Source organism: Pristiophorus japonicus, chromosome 3 (assembly GCF_044704955.1).
Source record: "Pristiophorus japonicus isolate sPriJap1 chromosome 3, sPriJap1.hap1, whole genome shotgun sequence".
Taxonomy (NCBI): Eukaryota; Metazoa; Chordata; class Chondrichthyes; family Pristiophoridae; genus Pristiophorus; species Pristiophorus japonicus.
In genome coordinates, this window is record NC_091979.1 from 85,631,717 (window position 1) to 85,653,057 (window position 21,341).

Here is a 21,341-nt window from a genome sequence, read left to right on the forward strand (position 1 = left end):
TTTTCATAACTAAATTATGAATAGAGAAACTGAAGAGGTTGAGAACTATTATAAAACTCAATAAGCATAGAGACTTTTTTAATTTGGTATCAGAGGAACTATAGGAAAGTCAAATGATTTACAGACTGCAACTTAAAATAAATTATCTGCAACCTAATGAGAATAATAATTACAAAGGATTATTTATATCTGAGTTTTACCACAACAGTTTCACCTCATGCCTGTTCCTAGTGTGCTGAGACCTTAGATAAATATACATATTATTTATACAGGTGTAGCGGCTAAATTCCAGAATCCTCGGGACCGAGACCATTCCAGATTCCGAGCTTTTCCAGACTTTCGATTTGCTTTCTGACATCACGAATCTGGAAACATCCAAGTCCAGGTTTGGGTATTTCCAGATTTTGGAACGTCAGAAAGGTGCGGGGGTCCCCCGCCGAGGAGCTGTTGGCCGTCTGGTCCCGTCAAGGAGGTCGTTGGGTGGGGCCCTTCCGAGGAGCTGTTTGTGTCAGGCAGGGCACTGCCGAGGAGCTGTTGGCCGTCTGGTCCCGTCAAGGAGGTCGTTGGGTAGGGCCCTTCCGAGGAGCTGTTCGAGTCGGGCAGGGCACTGCCGAGGAGCTGTCGGCCGTCTGGTCCCGTCAAGGAGGTCGTTGGGTGGGGTCCTTCCGAGGAGCTGTTCGAGTCGGGCAGGACCTGCTGAGTAGGTCGTTGGGTGGGCCGGTGAGGAAGCCCCGAGGTAAGGGCAGCAGCAGTGAGGCGAATGGGGTGAGACGAGGCCCGAGGTTGGGCAGTGGCGGGGCCCTGAGGTCGGCAGCGTCGGTGGGTCTGGATTCCGGAAGATTTTACGGATTCCGGACGACCCTGGCACCAATCATCCCAGAGTCCGGATTCCGGAACATTCTGGATTCTGGAACTCAGGATTCTCAACGCTGTACCTGTAATGTCAAAATGCCTCATTTCTATCCAAAACTAATGGTTCAACTTATTGCCAAAATTCAATCTACAATCTATTAAAAGGAGAAATACGAAACAGTACATAGCTAAAGAATTCAATAATTTCTCCCCAATAAAACACCACTAAGTAATATTTTGAACAAGAAGTTTGCAGAGCAGAGATATCTATCCTCCAAATGCTGAATACATTTAGAATATTCCTAATGTCAGCTTGTATAGTAAAAAGGAACTGTTGGGTTTGTCTCCTTAGAAACCAGTATATTTTTAGAGGTTGTGGGCTACATGAATCATTTTGAGTTTCTTCACTGTGAACTGTAAATTAAAGAACCTTCAGTGTCTGAAAAAATGATTCCCCTTTGTTCAAAGAGTGCAATGCACTGGTTGTATGAAGCATTGAGTGCCCTAACCAGTGATCTTTAAATGGATTACTGGTGGTCGCTTAAAAAAATGACCCATTTTCCTTTTGTCAGCAGAAGCACTGCTGCCCCTCCTAGACCTTCAAATATTCTCCAGCCTGATGCCGCTCGTTCAAGGTCCCCTTCGGGATTGCCTACTCCTGCCCCACAGCCTGACATGCCAATTGGCTCAGTGTAGGACCAACCAGTTTCCCTCCCTCCCAGTAACAGTGAGCTGCAGCATGTTGATGAGGCCTGGGCCTCAAACTGTCTCGGGCCATACATCTGCACCAATGGGTGAGCAGAGCAGCTACACCACCACCTTTAGGCCCATTTTGGGCGTGACTTGAAAATCACACCCTCTGACACCATAAGCGATCCAACTTATTTGCACATATGTGCTGGTCAAGGGGTATCTGTGGCAAGTGGCACATCCCACCGAAACCAGAATGTTTGGGGAATGAAAAATGGGTGGAACAATGGCAGAAATGGGACCCACCGAGAATTATGAGCCTCCAAATTATACTACCCTGCCATTGCTCTCCTTATTTGCCACTACAAATGTAGATTTTCAGGGCCTGTAAATGTGGTGTCAGTTTTTTAGTGGTATAAGGAGGTGGTACTATCATGAGATACTCTTATCTAGTGGGACTGAGCATGCCTGAGGAAGGTACTGCAGAACTGAAGGGAAAGATTTACAAAAGACTGTTCAAAACAAGAAAGGTGCATCATTCAGATCAGTTTTACATGCTCAACAGAATGACTTTCTGCACCACACATTTTAGTGCAGCTCATACAATTTGGTTTGCATTACAGTAAATACACCATACAGCTACAGAGTGCCAGTTTAATTAGGAAGACCTTATGGCATTAAGCAAGAGCAGCATCATAACAAGGGAAATAAAATGGAAAGAACATTTGTTGAGACTTGTTTTTTGATAATGAGAATGATGCTATAAGAAGAACCAAGTACTCAAATAGAAGTAAAACAAAGCTGAGTACAAGTAGGGTGTAATTGAGAATTGCAGCTTATCCTTCCATGAACTTATCTGCTCTTAAATTAAATGCAACTGTACCCCTGTTTGGTCATTATTTTTGTGTTTGCCTATATTTAAGTAAACTGTGTTGTTGGTTGGCTTTCGTAGTCATTTGGTGAATGTCTGCACATAGATAATGTTGTGAGGTGTTTGTTGTAAGTCCCTTTTATTTTTTTTAAATATTTGGTTTCCTGTTATTATGGGCAAGTTTAGTCATTTATCCTTCACATCAGAATATGTACCCTGTTTACAAGTGACTGCTCAGATAATTGTACTGTGAGAATTTGCATGGCACTAAAGGTTAGATACAAATACAGAGTACTCTCCTTTCACTTCTGGTACCTAGATGTAAATCCATCTCAGCACGCATGATTCTATGGGAAATAAGCCTGGGAAGTTCCAACCCTTGTTTCTAGCAGGTTAAATTCCAATTTGCAAACCGCCTGTATATTGGCAATAATTGGTCATCGCATTCTGAAATGTCACAAGAGCTGCTGCTTGAGAAAAGGAAAATTTGTACAATATTAATAGCTGGTGGTCTGAGTTGGAGAGAGGGAGAAATTAGGGTATGTTACCGTAAATGGAACCGTACTCTTCATCTGGCCCATGCTATGCCTGACCTGCGAGTGTTTGATGCTGACACTGGGCACAGAAGTGTTTCATTCTTCAACACTGATATCCCTCATCCTGAAGAGCATCAAAGAAATTCAACAAAAATAGTAATTCAAAAAATAAAAATTAGAATGTATGTTCAAAGTTTAAAAAATGCACAAAATATCAATTAAAAATGTATTCTTTGAAAGCTTGAAGTCCTTACTCAGGTTTGGACTTTCAGTATAGTTAGTTTTGCTCAACGTGCAAGGCTTGTGTAGTTTAAGAGTTAACTGTTGGATATTTTCCTCCATATCCACCAAGCTCCTCCTCTCTTCATCTCCTCTCCTGATAGAATACTTCCTGGAGTGCCATTCCACAAATTCTGGCCATTCTCTTCACTATCCTGACAGGCTTTCTTTCATTCTTTCATGGAGTGACACTGAAAGTATGACATACTGTGATTGGGGTGCCTCCGAATAAGCATTACAATTAATCAGGCATTCACATATCTTAGTGATGCCATTGGATCTACTTTTGGAAGAGGAGCCTCCAGCAGCACAGATTACTTGCCAAAGTTAGCTGTGTTTTACAGTTGCCCATGTGTGAGTACTAGCAAGTGGGCACAGAGCTTCCCTTGTGTATCCCTCCATTCGTACTCCATAGGGGGAATCCTATTGGGAACCTGATGCCAGTAATAGTGCTGCAGGGAAACCATGAATACTTTACACCTATTGGCACACGGACATAGAAACATAGAAAATAGGTGCAGGAGTAGGCCATTCGGCCCTTCTAGCCTGCACCGCCATTCAATGAGTTCATGGCTGAACATGCAACTTCAGTACCCCATTCCTGCTTTCTCACCATACCCCTTGATTCCCCTAGTAGTAAGGACTTCATCTAACTCCTTTTTGAATATATTTAGTGAATTGGCCTCAACAACTTTCTGTGGTAGAGAATTCCACAGGTTCACCACTCTCTGGGTGAAGAAATTCCTCCTCATCTCAGTCCTAAATGGCTTCCCCCTTATCCTTAGACTGTGTCCCCTGGTTCTGGACTTCCCCAACATTGGGAACATTCTTCCTGCATCTAACCTGTCTAACCCCGTCAGAATTTTAAACGTTTCTATGAGGTCCCCTCTCATTCTTCTGAACTCCAGTGAATACAAGCCCAGTTGATCCAGTTGAACTTAAGTACTAACAAAGAAAAAATTGCGAAAGTACACTTACTTCATATTATTGTATCCTTTCTATACTCTAGGTAAACTTACAACTATTTAGTATTCATGAACGCCAGTGGACATTCCTTATGTTTCATATTCTGCATCGCAGAACAGCGGGAAATGTCATGTAGAACTGATATACCCACAAATTAATATGTAAGTAAAAAGCCACTTTCTGGTGGGTACTTCTACCAAAGCTGATCCTTCCCACCTGAAAATGCACTGTGAAGCAAATTCACCATATTTCCAGTGGGGAGGGACTTATGCCCATTTCCCAATACCAGCTGCTTGAACATCAACTGAAAATCAGGCAATAACATGAGGAAAATCTAGCTGTGATGTCTTTGCAAGCTGGAGGTGAGCACAAGGCATGTGGGGTAGGCAATGTATTCCATAATTTGCATTACATGTTTCATGAACATACCCACACACACTGCACACAAGCACATAATAGAGGAGACCTATGTGGATACGTCTGCTTCCTTACTCATAATGTATCATCGGCACTCTTCCGGAAACACAGCACACCTACCCTGTTTCAGCTGTTTATACCAGCTCGGTTCACACAGTGGCCTCTTGAGCGAAATTCCACTCTTTGGCTTTTTTTTCCAGCGGACCGGAAATCGGTCATAATGGGGGCGGAAGTGCGGCAGTGAGCGGAAGTTCGCACACTAGAGGGGCAGAAGTTGGGGGCGGGCGGACTGTCCTCTGTTGTCAGTCATCAGTGTAGCGCTGATGACATCATCACGCTGACGCGTCACCACATCTCTCCCCTACACTTAAAGCAGAGAGCCGCTGCCATTATTTAAGTTAGGTCCACTGGGCCACCAGGGAGGGTTTCGGCCAGGCCAGTGGCCTAGCACCCAAGGGTGGGGGGGGGGGGAAGGATGACAGCGGGTTCCTGACCCGCTGTCAAAAATAACAACTTTCCCATCCGATCCACCACCAATCGTGCCCAATAGCATCCCGGAAAATTCCGGCCATTTTATCTTGAGGTTGGCAACTGTTTCCAAAACTTTTTGCTGCCTCTGCTCTGCTGCTCATTGTTGTAGTGTGCATAAGTGGTTGTATGGTGAAACACGGGCACCAATATTTACTGGAGGGGCGGGGGCGGGGGAGCGTGGGGGGAAGGACATAAACGGCTGAAGAGCTTGGCAAGATCTCTCTCAGTTTTTGGGACCCAATTGCCACCCGTCAGCCGGCCAAATTGACAGCGTTGCCAATGGCCGGAGGTGAAAATCAGCGGCAGGAGGCCACAGCCAGGGACATTAGGGAGTGGTCCCAGCAATTGGGAGGGGGGGGATACATCAGCCATCGAGAGGAGTGGGACAATCGGCCATCTTGACAGAGGGTAGGGAAGAAAAAAAAATGACTTGCATTTATATAATGCCTTTTATGACCACTGGACGTCTCAAAGCACATTACAGCCAATGAAGTATTTTGGAATTGTAGTCGCTGTTGTAATGTAGGAAACGCAACAGCAAGATCCCACAAACAGCAGTATGTTAATGGCCAGTTAAGGTTGATGGAGGGATCTATATTGGCCAGGACACCGTGGATAACTCCCCTGTTATTCTTCAAAATAGTGTATTGAGATCTTTTACGCCCACCTGTGGGAGCAGACGGGACCTTGGTTTAATGTCTCATATGAAAGACGACACCTCCGACAGTGCAGCACTCCCTCAGCATGGCACTGGAGTGTCGGCCTAGATTTTTGTGCTCAAGTCTCTGGCATGGGACTTGAACCCACAACCTTCTGACTCAGTTGGCGCTACCATCTGCATCATGTATTCTACTGTCATTGTGATCCATGTATAAACTGACCTAAATTGTACACCGTGAGAACACTGACCACTAGGTGGTGAAATTGTGGGAGACACTCCTAACCTAGACTTCCAGGTATAAAAAGGGAAGTTCCACCCATCTTCTCCACTTCAGTGCTGGCTAATAAAGGTTACTGGTCAAAGAGTGACCTTCTCTCTAGTATGGGTCTCGTGTGCATTTGTAATGTATAGTAAGGACATATCATTGGCGACAGGAAACTGGGATTTAAACCACGTGAGCATGGCCACTAGCAGCACAGACGAGAGGTACTGTGTTGATGATGATTGGGATGATTTTATTGAGAGACTACAGCAAAGTTTCGTCACTAAGGAATGGCTGGGATAGGATTTGGCCGACAAACGCAGGGCTCATCTCCTGACGATTTGTGGATCCAGGATGTACTCCCTGATGAAGGACCTTCGAGCGCCAGAGAAGCCGGTGGACAAGACGTTCGAAGAGCTCAGTAAATTGATCGGGGAACACTTTAAACCGGCGAGCAGCATGCACATGGTGAGACACCGGATTTACACGCACCGGCGGCGAGAAGGGCAAAGCATTCCAGACTTCGTGGCAGACCTCTGGCGACTGTAAGCCTATGTAAGTTCCCAGATGCATGCAGAGCGGAGATACTGCGAGACTTTTTTATTGAGGGCATCGGGCAGCTGGGGTTTTCTGGAAACTGATTGAGACCAAAGACTTGACCCTGGAAGCGGCGGCTTTGATGGCCCAGACATTTATCTCAGGGGAGGAAGAGACCAGAATGATGTTTGACAAAAATCTTGGTTTAAATGCAGCAAATGGACAGGGAGTCAACATTATTAACGCGGCACACGTTCTCTAGGCAGACAGGGGCAATCGGACATGCCCGAGCATGTAGTCGAACCCAAAGGGGGAATTTAACAGAGACAATGGCTAACTCAATGGCGATTCATGCCATCGCAAGGGACAATGCGGTCAGTAATGGGGCCATCAACATCTGCCAATGGTGCATTTAAGGACAGTTACAGAGATAGTCAGAGACGATCGACTGGTAATGGACCTTTTGTTTCCAACAACGGCTCATGTTGGAGGTGTGAAGGCAAACACACAGCCAGAGCTTGCAGGTATCAGAAATATACCTGCAGAAATTGCAATGTCAGCGGTCACTTGGCGCGTATATGCAGGAAGCCTGCAGCCAGGTTGATGTATGAGGAGGACGGACCCGATGTATGCCCTACGAGGCCAAATGGACACTGGGGGAAATCGCTGGAAGCTGAAGTTCAGCGTGTTCATGTGGAGCACATATACAGTTCATACACCAGGACGCCACCGATAATGATGAAAGTGCTCCTCAATGGCATCCCAGTATCAATGGAGCTAGACACGGGGGCCAGCCAGTCCCTGATGAGTATCAAACAGTTCGACAAGTTGTGGGCATCCAAGGCCAGGAGGCCAAAATTATTGCCGATTGACATATACAAAGGAGATCATTCCGGTGCTAGGCAGCGCCACGGTAGTCATGACCCACAAAGATTCAGAGAACAGGTTGCCACTCTGGATTGTCCCGGTGGATGGTCCCGCACTTCTGGGGAGAAGTCGGCTTGCTGTCATGAACTGGAAATGGGGCGATGTCAATGCAATTTCTTCTGTGGAGCGAATATCATGCTCACAGGTCCTGGACAAATTTGACTCACTATTTCAACCCGGCATTGGCACTTTCATGGGGACCAAGGTAGTGATTCACATAAACCCGGACGCCAGGCCAGTACACCACAAGGCCAGAGCGGTGCCGTACGTGATGCGGGAAAAGATAGAATGCGAATTGGACCGCCTGCTGAGGGAAGGCATCATCTCGCCAGTCGAATTCAGTGACTGGGCGAGCCCGATTGTGCCGGTGCTCAAGGCGGATGGATCAGTCAGGATATGTGGTGATTACAAGGCCACCATCAATCGGGTGTCACTCCAAGACCAGTACCCGCTACCGAGAGCGGAGGACCTCTTTGCGACGCTATCCGGTGGCAAACATTTTTCAAAATTGGACCTGACCTCAGCTTACATGACCCAGGAGCTGGCGAGTGAGTCGAAGAAGCTGACCACCATCACGACACACAAGGGGTTGTTTGAGTACAACAGATGTCCATTCGGGATTCGCTCGGCCACCGCGATCTTTCAACGAAACATGGAAAGTCTCCTCAAGTCGATTCCAAGGATGGTGGTTTTTCAAGACGACATCCTCATCACGGGTTGCGATACAGAAGAACACCTCCACAACCTGAAGGAGGTGCTACGCAGACTGGACCGGGTAGGTCTGCAACTGAAAAAGGTGCAGTGCGTCTTCCTAGCTTCAGAGGTAGAATTCCTGGAGATGAGGGTAGCAGCAGAAGGGATCAGATCTACTGCGTCCAAAACGGAAGCGATCCAGAGAGCACCCAGACCCCGTAACACAACGGAGCTGCGTTCGTTCCTGGGGCTCCTGAACTATTTTGGTAACTTTCTTCCCAAATTGAGCATGTGTTAGAGCCGCTACACGTGCTCCTACGCAAAGGTCGCGAATAGGTCTGGGGAGACAGCCAGGAAAGGGCTTTTGACAGAGCACGCAATTTGTTATGCTCTAACAATCTGTTAACGCTATATGACCTGTGTAAGAAACTTGTTTTAACGTGCGATGTGTCGTCCTATGGGGTCGGGTGTGTGTTGCAGTTGCAGCATGTTAATGCCAAGGGTCAGTTGCAGCCAGTAGCTTATGCCTCCAGAAGTCTGTCCCAGGCAGAAAGGAGCTATGGGATGGTAGAAAAGGAAGCGCTTGCATGTGTATATGCAGTAAAAAAAAATGCACCAGTGCCTGTTTGGCAGGAAATTTGAGCTGGAGACAGATCACAAACCCCTAACATCCCTTTTGGTCGACAACAAGGCCACAAATGCAAATGCGTCAGCCCGCAAACAAGAGGTGGGCACTCACATTAGCCGCTTATGACTATACAATTCTGCACAGATCGGGCACTGAAAACTGCGCCGATGCACTCAGCAGGCTCCCAATAGCCACCACCGAGGGGTCAACCGAGCATGTTGCTAAGATGGTCATGGCTGTTGAAGCTTTCGAAAGTGAAGGCTCACCCGTGACAGCCCGTCAGATCAAAGTGTGGACAACTATTGTCTTTAGTCAAGAAATGTGTCCTGAATGGGGACTGGGCAGCCACGTACAGGGCATGCCCTGAGGAATTTAAACCATTTCACAGGCGCAAGGATGAGCTCTCGATTCAGGCTGATTGCCTACTATGGGGAAACCGAGTAGCCATGCCCCAGATGGGCAGAGAGGCGTTCATCCGAGAACTCCACAATGAGCACCCGGGCATTGTCACGATGAAGGCAATTGCCAGGTCACACGTTTGGTGGCCAAGGATAGATACAGACCTGGAACTTTGTGTTCGCAGGTGCAGCACGTGTGCCCAGCTGGGCAATGCGCCCAGGGAAGCCCCCCTTCGCCCCTGGTCCTGGCCCACCAAGCCATGGTCACGCATCCATCTGGACTACACAGGTCCTTTCATGGGAAAAATGTATTTGATTGTAGTCGATGCCTACTCCAAATGGATCGAGTGTGACATTCTCAATTCAAGCACATCCTCTGCCATGGTAGAAAGTCTACGGGCAATGTTCACCGCCCATGGTCTACCGGACATCTTGGTCAGCGACAATGGCCCGTGCTTTACAAGCATTGAATTCCAGGACTTCATGGCAGGAAATGGTGTCAACCATGTCAGAACGGCACTGTTCAAGCTGGCCTCAAACGGCCAGGCGGAACGAGCAGTGCAGATAATCAAACAGGGGATGCTCAGAATCCAAGGGGGTTCCCTACAAAGCCGCTTATCACGTTTCCTGTTGGCCTATCGATCCCGACCACACTCACTCACAGGGGTTCCACCTGCAGAGCTGCTAATGAAAAGGACGCTCAAAACTAGGTTATCCCTTGTACACCCCACCATGAAAGAAATTGTTGAGAGCAGGCACCGGTCACAAAGTGACTACTATGACGAGGATGCGAGGGCGCGATGTACTGATGTCAATGACCCTGTCTTTGTCCTCAACTATGCTGCAGGGCCCAAATGGCTCGCAGGCACTGTGATTGCCAAAGAGGGGAATAGGATTCTGGTAGTTAAACTTACCAATGGACAAATCTGCCGCAAACACGTGGATCAAACTAAAAGGAGGTTCAGCAACCCCATAGAAGAAGCAGAGGAAGAACACGACATAGAGTGCACTCCACCGGAACCAAGTGGAGGAGAGCCCAGTCACTGTTGGCAGTCCGGACAGGCCTGAGGCACCGCAAACAGCAGACACTCAGGCCAGCGCCCAACAACCGGAGCCTCAACTCAGGCGCGCTACAAGGGAGCGTAAACCACCAGAGAGACTTAACCTGTGATCCCAATAAGACTTTGGGGGGAGGTGATTTCATGTATTCTACTGTCATTGTAATCCATGTATAAACTGACCTAAGTTGTACACCGCGAGAACATTGACCACTAGGTGGTGAACTTGTGGGAGACACTCCTAACCTGGACTTTCAGGTATAAAAGGGGAAGCTCCAGCCATCTTCTCCACTTCAGTGCTGGCTAATAAAGGTTACTGGTCACAGAGTGACCTTCTCTCTAGTATGGGCCTCGTGTGCATTTGTACTGCATAGTAAGGACATATCAAGCTGAGCTACAGCTGACATCGCGGCAGGGGGGAGACCACAGGCTTCCTTGAAGAGCCAGGGGGAGCAGTCCTGCTCCTCCTGGCCCACAAGAAGTGCTGGAAACGGCACTAACCTTATGGAGCTTTTAGCTCCCGCCTCCCTTTCACTGCTGGGTTTCCCAACTGCTGGGCAGCAGTGAATTAAATCGGGCTCCCAATTGCACTGTGGGTGTCTGATTTAACAACAACAACTTGTATTTATATAGAGCCTTTAAAGTAATAAAACGTCAGAAGGTGCTTCATTGGAGTGTTATCAAAAAAAACTAAATTTAAGACCTAGCCATATAAGAAGGGAGCAGAGGACCAAAAGCTTGGTCAATGAGATAGGTTTTAAGGAGCATCTTAAAAGAGGAAAGAGAAGTGGAGAGGAGGCGAGATTTAGGGAGGGAATTCCAGAGCTTAGGACCTAGGCAGCTGAAGGCACGACTGCCAATGGTGGTGCATTTAAAATCGAGGATGTTCAAAAGGCTAGAATAGGCAGAGCCCAGAGGTCTGCGGTGGGGGGGAGGGATTATAGGGTTGGAGGAGCTTAAAGCGATAAGGAGGGTCGAGGCCATGGAGGGATTTAAAAAAAAGAACATTAAATATGTTAAAATAGGGGACAGGGGTTAATATTGAGGCCAAGGGTTCAGTGATCTTAGAGGTACTAAGCAAACAGGCTGACTTCCTGAGGATGATTGAAAGGTCCCTGAGGCGCAAACATTGAGGGTGTTGGTAACTTTGCTGTCACTTGTACTGGGGGCTTGACGATTCAACAAGTCCTTTTAGGCCAGATGGCACATCTCCGATAAAGCTCCCTGTCTCCTCATGCAGTACTTCTCTGTGAGGCGCCGGGAGTATATCTGTTGCCATAGACATGCTAGTTGGGGTTATTCTATCTCAGCATTGAAGAATTCGATAAATACTTGAAAAAGTAAATTATTAAAGGGTACAGAAAATCTAGAAAGGGGATTAAAGTGCATAGCTTCGGTGCAAAGCTACCAAATGCAAAGGCACAATGGGCTCAATTGGTGTTGGAATTTTTATGAATCTTTGATTCCTTTCAGCTCTGGGACCTTGGTTCAAAACAGCATCCATTTCATATAAACCTTATATTTTGCTGCCCAACTATCGTCTATCAAAACAGTTCATTTAATAAGGTGGTAGTTCTATATGACATAATTTACCAAATATTCTTTAAAAATCTAGTTTTGTAGTCCATGGAAAATAAAATATCAGAAGGTGGTGTGTAAAACAGGCGAGCGATCTGATCATGTCAGTTTGCTGCCAAGTGGGTTAGATTAGAATTACCCCAATTATCTAAGTGATTGGCTGGTGATTGGTGAGTAGTTTTTCATTTTCTTTTCCTTTATCAGTAGGTAACCTTTGTCATTGTTGTTGCCAGTTAAGTTAATTTAAGGGATAAGTCATGGCAGGAGAGCTTGGACATGTGTTATGCTTCTCCTGCACTATGTGGGAAGCCAGGGACGCTTCCAGTGTCCCTGATGACTACATGTGCGGGAAGTGTGTCTGGCTGCAGCTCCTGTCAGACCGCGTTGTGGCACTGGAGCTGCGGGTGGATTCATGCTGGAGCATCCACGATGCTGAGCATGCCGTGAATAGCACATTTAGTGAGTTGGCCACACCGTAGGTAAAGGTTACATAGGCAGATAGCAAATGGGTGACCAACAGGAAGAGCAGTGGAAGGAAGATAGTCCAGGGGTCCCCTGTGGTCATCCCCCTGCAAAACAGATACATTGTTTTGGGTACTGTTGAGGGGGATGAATCATCAGGGGAGAGCTTCAGCAGCATGCATGGCTCTGCTGCATAGGAGGGCAGGAAATAAAGTGGGAGAGCTATAGTGGTAGGGGATTCTATTGTAAGGGGAAAAGATAGTCGTTTCTGCAGCCGCAATCGAGACTCCAGGATGGTATGTTGCCTCCCTGGTGCAAGGGTCACGGATGTCTCGGAGCAGCTGCAGGGCATTTTTCAGGGGGAGGGTGAACAACCAGTTGTCGTGGTGCATATAGGTACCAATGATATAGGTAAAAACGGGCTGAGGTCCTACAAGCAGAATTTCGGGAGCTAGGAGTTAAATTAAAAAGTAGGTCCTCAAAGATAGTAATCTCAGGATTGCTACCAGTGCCACATGCAAGTCAGAGTAGGAATTGCAGGATATCGCAGATGAATACGTAGCTTGAGGAGTGGTGCAGAAGGGAGGGATTCAAATTCCTGGGACATTGGAACTGGTTCTATGGGAGGTGGGACCAGTACAAACTAGACGGTCTGCACCTGGGCAGGACCGGAACCAATGTTCTACGGGGAGTGTTTGCGAGTGCTGTTGGGGAGGGGTTAAACTAATATGGCAGTGGGGTGGGAACCTATGCAGGGAGACAGAGGGAAGTAAAATGGGGGCAGAAGCAAAAGATAGAAATAAGAAAGGTAAAAGTGGAGGGCAGAGAAACCCAAGGCAAAAATCAAAACTCTAAAAGGGCAAACTATGTTAAAAAGACAAGCCTGAAGGCTCTGTGCCTCAGTGCAAGGAGTATTCGTAATAAAGTGGACAAATTCACTGCACAGGCAGCAATTAATGAATATGATATAATTGGCATCACAGAGACATGGTTCCAGGGTGACCAAGGCTGGGAACTCAACATTCAGGGGCATTCAACATTCAGGAAGGATAGACAGGAACGAAAAGGAGGTGGGGTAGCGTTGCTGGTTAAAGAGGAAATTTAAGCAATAGTAAAGAAGGACATTAGCTTGGATGATGTGGACTCTGTATGGGTGGAGCTGTGGAATACCAAAGGGCAAAAAACACTGGTGGGAGTTGTGTACAGACCACCAAACAGTAGTAGTGAGGTTGGGGACAGCATCAAAGAAGAAATTAGGGATGCGTGCAATAAAGGTACAGCAGTTATCATGGGTGACTTTAATCTACATATAGATAGGCTAACCAAACTGGTAGCAATACGGTGTAGGAGGATTTCCTGGAGTGTATTAGGGATGGTTTTCTGGACCAATATGTCAAGGATCCAACTAGAGGGCTGGCCATCCTATACTGGGTGATGTGTAATGAGAAAGGACTAATTAGCAATCTTGTTGTGCGAGGCCCCATGGGGAAGAGTGACGATAATATGGTAGAATTCATTATTGAGAAGGAGAGTGACTAGGGTCCTGAACTTAAGGAAAGGTAACTTCGATGGTATGAGACATGAATTGGCTAGAATAGACTGGCGAATGATACTTCAAGGGTTGACAGCGGATAGGCAATGGCAGACATTTAAAGATCACATGGATGAACTTCAACAATTGTACATCCCTGTCTGGAGTAAAAATAAAACGGGGAAGGTGGCTCAACCGTGGCTAACAAGGGAAATTAAGGATAGTATTAAATCCAAGGAAAAGGCCTATAAATTGGCCAGAAAAAGCAGCAAACCTGAGGACTGGGAGAAATTTAGAATTCAGCAGAGGAGGACAAAGGGTTTCATTAGGAGGGGGAAAATAGAGTATGAGAGAAAGCTTGCTGGGAACATAAAAACTGATTGCAAAAGCTTCTATAGATATGTGAAGAGAAAAAGATTAGTGAAGACAAATGTAGGTTCCTTGCAGTCAGATTCAGGTGAATTTATAATGGGGGACAAAGAAAAGGCAGACCAGTTGACCAAATACTTTGGTTCTGTCTTCGCGAAGGAAGACACAAATAACCTTCCAGAAATACTAGGGGACCGAGGGCCTAGTGAGAAGGATGAACTGAAGGAAATCCTTATAAAGCGGGAAATTGTGTTCGGGAAATTGATGGGATTGAAGGCTGATAAATCCCCAGGGCCGGATAGTCTGCATCCCACTTAAGGAAGTGGCCCTAGAAATAGTGGATGCATTGGTGATCATTTTCCAACAGTCTATCGACTCTGCATCAGTTCCTATGGACTGGAGGGTAGCTAATGTAACACCACTTTTTAAAAAAGGAGGGAAAGAGAAAACGGGTAATTATAGATCGGTTAACCTGACATCAGTAGTGTGGAAAATGTTGGAATCAATTATTAAAGATGAAATAGCAGTGCATTTGGAAAGCAGTGACAGGATCGGTCCAAGTCAGCATGGATTTATGAAAGGGAAATTATGCTTGACAAATCTTATAGAATTTTTTGAGGATGTAACTAGTAGAGTGGACAAGGGAGAACCAGTGGATGTGTATTTGGACTTTCAAAAGGCTTTTGACAAGGTCCCACACAAGAGATTGGTGTGCAAAATTAAAGCACATGGTATTGGGGGTAACGTACTGACATGGATAGGGAACTGGTTGGCAGAGAGTCGGGATAAATGGGTCCCTTTTGGAATGGCAGGCAGTGACGAGTGGAGTGCCGCAGGGTTCAGTGCTGGGACCCCAGCTATTTACAATATACATTAATGGTTTAGATGAAGGAATTGAGTTTAATATCTCCAAGTTTACAGATGACACTCAGCTGGATGGCAGTGTGAGCTGTGAGGAGGACGCTAAGAGGCTTCAGGGTGACTTGGACAGGTTAGGTGAGTGGGCAAATGCATGACAGATGCAGTACAATGTGGATAAATGTGAGGTTATCCACTTTGGGGGCAAAAACACAAAGGCAGAATATTATCTGAATGGTGGCAGATTAGGAAAAGGGGAGGTGCAACGAGACCTGGGTGTCATGGTACATCATTCATTGAAAGTTGGCATGCAGGTACAGCAGGCGGTGAAGAAGGTAAATGATATGTTGGCCTTCATAGCTAGGGGATTTGAGTATAAGAGCAGGGAAGTCTTACTGCAATTGTAAAGGGCCTTGGTGAGGCCTCACCTGGAATATTGTGTTCAATTTTGGTCTCCTAATCTGAGGAAAGACATTCTTGCTATTGAGGCAGTGCAGCAAAGGTTCACCAGACTGATTCCCGGGAAGGCAGGACTGACATATGAGGAGAGACTGGATCGACTGGGCCTGTATTCACTGGAGTTTAGAAGGATGGGAGGGGATCTCATAGAAACATATAAAATTCTGACTGGACTGGACAGGTTAGATGCAGGAAGAATTTTCCCGATGTTGGGGAAGTCCAGAACCAGAGGACACATTCTAAGGATAAGGAGTAACCCCTTTAGAACTGAGATGATGAGGTGTAACTTCTTCACTCAGAGGGTTGTTAACCTGTGGAATTCCCTACCGCAGAGAGTTGTTGATGCCAGTTCGTTGGATATAGTCAAGAGGGAGTTAGATATGGCCCTTAAGGCTTAAGGGATCAAAGGGTATGGAGAGAAAGCAGGAAAGGAGTACTGAGGTGAATGATTCGCCATGATCTTATTGAATGATGGTGCAGGCTCGAAGGGCCGAATGGCCTACTCCGATCACCTATTTTCTATGTTTCTATGTTTCTATAATGCAAACTGGATGTTATACAGTGGTTGAAACAGAAAACCCGAGCAGACATTAACATAGTAGTGTAAGCACATCCTGAATTAACCTGAAAATCAATTTATTATTATAGTTCCAACTGTTATTCAAGTGGTACTTTTAGTCAGTGGGAGTTAATTTGTGGAATTGCTGTGAATTCAAAATGTTCCAAAAATCCTATGTGTGGATTTGTATGATTAAAAACTTGTATTTTGAATGCTATAAAGCACATCCAGAGGCTTAAAGTAAACATTTACTCCAAATGTTCAGTTCCAAATAAAGTACTGAACAATGCCATCTTATTTTGTAATTTACAAGCAGACAAGCATTTAACCCTCTTACCTCAGGTCTGGAATAGCTTTAGTTGCTTAGTAAGCATGACATGGTAGGTTACTTAAAGCCAAGTCAATAGTGGCAGACACATTCATTTAATTGCCAGTACAACTTGGTGCTTTTTTTTAATTACAACGCTTTGTAAATGTAGAGTAGAACACAAATCACCTCCTTGACCAAGCATGTGTCCAATCACAAACTGATTGTCAGAGGCAGAATGAAACCCAGTCATTTTTTATGAATCACAAAGTTAATCCTTTCTCATGAATCAACACAACAAATGCTTTTGTGAACCTGACAAAAAATAATCAGGAGTTCTGAGGAATACACAAAAATAAAACAAGACCTCAAAATTATATGTATTTCTCCTCGGAGCCCGAGATGTCTGCTTGTAGGAAAAATTGCTGACTGCTCTGCCCATTTTTAAGAGCTTTAACTGTCCGCACAGGGAATCAAGAACAGTTGCGCGCAGTTTGTAGACTCATACTGCTGATCTGTGCATTTAACCTGCAGCTCTTGCTAATCACGGAATCTGAAACCAGAGTAAAGAGCAAAGGTCAGTGCTATATGTGTCAAAACCTGCATCACTGAACTCTCGCTTCAGTTACAAGATCTGAAAAATAGATCGCACAAGACAAAATCTATTATTTTGAAGATAATTCTGTTTAGCTCGTCCTGTAATTGAGAAACCTATGGCTGCTGCAGCTTTAATTGCTCTTTATTACTACAGTTAATATCTTACAAATTCCAGATATAATCAACGATGGGTTCAGTGTCTTTTTCTTGTTTAATGTAAATTGAGATACATTATTCCATTAAATATACATTTTTGTTACAGTTGCTGTTAATAATTTGAAAACACCATGAGTGGGATTTTGAAGAGAAAGTTTGAAGATGTTGAAGGAGCCTCTCCATGTTCCTCAGTAAGGGAGTCGGATGATGAAATCTCTGGCAGCGAGAGTGCAGAGAGTGGCGACAGTGTCAACCCGTCCACTTCCAGTCATTTTACTCGTAAGTATATTTTTTAATAATACAATACAGTTGCAAGAGATCAGAGTGGGTACGTGACTGGCCTCATTGTAACTGTCACCCGCCCCCCCCCCCCAAAACCGGGTCTGATTTCTGCCAAGTGGGGGTAGTTAAAATCAGAGCCAGTAGTTTACTGTTCGTACAAGGTGCTCCCATAGTGGCCTCAGCAAAGTTGGTGGAAGGCTAATGTTGCTCATGTTGGGACTCATGAGATGTTCATGAGCTCGAGCCTATGAGGGCTCCTCCGCAGACTTCTACACCTCAGCTGATGCCGGGCAGTGTGCTCCGGCTGACTTCCGGACACCATAGCAGGTATTGAAAAAGAAATGTTTAAGGAGGGGATTGGGACTAAGTAGATAACTCTTTCAGAGAGCTGGCATGTGCAAATGAGCTAAATGGTCACCTTCTGTACTGTAAAATGTTATGATTCAACCATATAAGTGCTATACAATATCGACCATATTGCCTCATCTAATTAAATGAAAATATGTCCCCATAAGTGGCGGCATTAGAGGCCCACTTCCTGTCTCATTGAATCAGCTACTCGTTTTTAACAATCTGCACGATACATGTGATTAATCAAACATGAATAATGTAGATGCTTAGAAAGTAATTTTAACTTTTGGCAATAGTGCAAAGGTGTGTTCTATGATCGGCCACCCATTGTAAACTTCTAATGATCTTCCTTGCCATTGACTTCAATGACCAGGAAAATTGGGAAGATGTATATCGGGCGGCCGGTCCGATTTTTACTCCAGCCAAAATTTTAAATTGGGTATTGTAGCACAACTGGGGCACTGCCTGAGCAAGAGGTGCAGATAATTCACTGTAGCCCTCATTCCATATAGGCCCATGGGATCTGGAAAGTAGACCATTTTTTTTAAAGCCTCTGTCTGCTTTTTGATCAATTGTATGGCAGAAATTGGCCCTCGAATTTATTGGCCATTAAGTTCTGTCCAATGACCCTCCAATGCTGCAAGCCAGGTCCCAGGTGCCCGGCATCTTTCCCTCAGTTATGTGTTGGTTGGGTATTATAGTGTTGTGATGGTACTAGACTAGCAATCGCAAGATTATGAGTTCAAATCTTACCATAGCAAATTATGAGATTAAATTCAATTAATCTCATAATTTGTGTACTGGCAGCAGAAAAGTGAGCATGAAAGCTGCTGGTTCACTACTGTCCTGCAGGAAAGAGAACCTGCCAGCCTTACCTGGTCTGACTTGCATGTGTTTCATACTGTGTGGCTGATTCTTAATTCCCTCCAAAATAATCTAGCAAGCCTATCAGTTATTAAAAAAATATTCACTGGAAGGCCCACTGTCACCTTCTCAGGGCTGTGACCCTGCCAATGATGTCCATATCCTGAGAACTAATAAATATTGGCACAGATTTTGTGGTCAGCGGCGAACAAACGACACAAGCGGTTCATTACACTTACACTTGCCCACAGAAATAGCGCGGCGCCCTCTACAGGGGATCTGGGACCTGTGTGCATCATCATCATCATAGGCAGTCCCTCGGAATCGAGGAAGACTTGCTTCCACTCTTAACATGAGTTCTTAGGTGGCTGTACAGACCAATACGAGAGCCACAGATTCTGTCACAGGTGGGACAGATAGTCGTTGAGGGAAGGGGTGGGTGGGACTGGTTTACCGCACGCTCTTTCCGCTGTCTGCGCTTGATTTCTGCAACAGCGTGTCTCCTCAACTAATCGGATTGAAGACTCCTTACTGAGTTACACAGAGTCTAAACCAGGTAGTGTAAATTAGAATATTTAATTCAATACCAAATCATGTACAGAAAGTGAATTAGAGAGGAAGCCAGATGGGATTAAAAGAGAGAGATAAAAGAGACAGAACAAAAAAGTTAAAACAAATATATATTTTTTTAAATTTCCAACAATAAGTAAAACCTGAAGGAATGAGACTCCACACTTGTAAAAGGTACAACTTCTGTTTAGGAATCGATTTTTCAAACTTCAGAAACTTGTGTTATTAACATCCATTTTCTAGCAGTGCAGTTAGACTAGTTAAAGGTACTCTACCACATCCAACAACCGCAATTACTTACATTTATACTGTCATCACAAATGTTCCCCCTAAGGTGCGTGGCCGGGCAGTAAACCTGCGCAGCCCGCTCACCGACATTTATATTGTAAATACCGCACATGCGCAGAAATTTAAAAGGACCACGCATCAAAAGAAACAGGCTGTGCAGAACAAAGCGCAGCTTACAGGGAACATTAGTCATCACCCTGGATATATTGACCTAAACTTTAAACAAAAGACACATATTGGAACGAAATGAGTTTCTGTCTCTGTCAACACAAGACACTCACTCTGGACACTGATGGAAATTTTGAAGAAAAAAATGGCTGTCCTAAAAATTGACTGGCAGGCCTATGAGATATTGGCCCCAAGTTTCCACATGATTTGCTCCTGATTTTTAGGAGCAACTGGTGTAGAACGGAGTATCTTAGAAATTGCAATTCTCCACATTTAGTTTGCTCCAGTTCTGGTCAGGTAGAACAGTTTCACTTTGGAACAGAATTTTCTTTTCAAAAGGGGGCGTGTCCGGCCACTGACGCCTGATTTCAAAGTTTCCACAGTGAAAACGTACTCCAAACTAACTTAGAATGGAGTAAGTGAAGATTTTTGTACGCTTGAAAAAACCTTGTCTGCACTTTAAAAAATCAGGCGTAGGTTACAAATCAGGCGTAGGGAATGGTGGGGTGGGGGGGGTGTTTAAAGGGAAGTTTACAAACATGAAACATTTCAGTTTTACAAATAAAGAGCCATCATCAATAATAAATGATAAATACATCAATAAATCAACCAATAAATCAATCAAAAAAAATTAATAAGAAATAATTTTTTTTTTAAAATCAATAAATAAAACATTTTCTACTTACCGACTGCAGCACCGGGAGCTTGGGGGGGGTGGGGGGGAAGGAGAAGGGGGAGGGAGGCTGAACGGGCTAGGCCCGAGACTTCGGGCAGCGCCCGTCCCCAGCACCAGATTTACAGGTAGGTGGCGTTGGGTTGGGTTGGGTTGGGTCGGGTCGGGGGGGGTGGTGGGAGGGAGGTCAGGTCGGTTCGGGTCGGGGGGAGAGAGGGGGAGAGGGGAGTCAGGTCGGGGGGAGGGAGGTCAGGTCGGATCCAGTCCGGAGGCGGGGTGGGGGGGAGCGGGCGTCGGGTCGGGTTCTGGGGGGGGGAGCGGGTGTCGGGTCCGGTCCCAGGGGCGGGCAGGGGGGGGGGGAGCGGGAGTCGGGTCGGGCCCGGAGGCGCGGGGGGGGGTGTCGGGTCCGGTGTGGGGGGGCGGGAAGCGGGAGTCGAGTCGGGTCGGGAGGAAGTAGGAGCTGGCCGTGGGAGGAGCCTTATTCACGCAGCCCCAGTGAGGCCATTTGGCCAGGGCTAGGGGCTGCGTGCTTCGGGCACCTCCCACACAGTTTCGGGCGCCTGGAGCTACTGCACTTGCGTGCCGACTGTAGCGCGCATGTGCAGAGATCCCGGCACTGTTTTCAGCGCAGGGACCTGGCTCCGCCCCCCCACAGTTCCTGCTGCACTGCGCCGAGGGCCAGAGGACCTGCAGGGAGGTGGAGAATACCGAGGTTTTTTTTAGGCGCCGTTTTCGGCGCGAAAAACAGGTGCTCAGCTCTGGGGGGCGCCTTTTTCGCCGCGTGTGGAAACTTGGGGCCATTATCCCTCATGCATTAGATATTTTAATGGCTGTGACTAAGGCCATCTTCGCTCAATAATATTTAAAAAATAATTACATTGCTTCATTAATAGTATGCATAAAATGGAAATTTTCATTTATGTCCCTCAATATGATGATGATTTAATGGTAATGGTAATGTAA

At 45.9% G+C, this 21,341-nt stretch overlaps 1 protein-coding gene across 2 annotated transcripts in view; it reads left to right on the forward strand.

Annotated features, from left to right (window-relative positions):
* Positions 1–21,341, forward strand: part of csrnp3 (cysteine-serine-rich nuclear protein 3) — a 284,514-nt gene that overhangs the window by 213,089 nt on the left and 50,084 nt on the right. Inside the window, exons 1-2 of one of the 2 annotated variants that reach the window (XM_070874588.1) lie at positions 16,947–17,006; positions 17,289–17,461. In XM_070874588.1, coding sequence (XP_070730689.1) covers positions 17,314–17,461 — 148 coding nt within the window. In that variant the 5' untranslated portion in view covers positions 16,947–17,006; positions 17,289–17,313. Of the gene's footprint in view, positions 1–16,946; positions 17,007–17,288; positions 17,462–21,341 lie in introns of those variants that run through there. The other variant, XM_070874581.1, reaches the window with a different exon arrangement.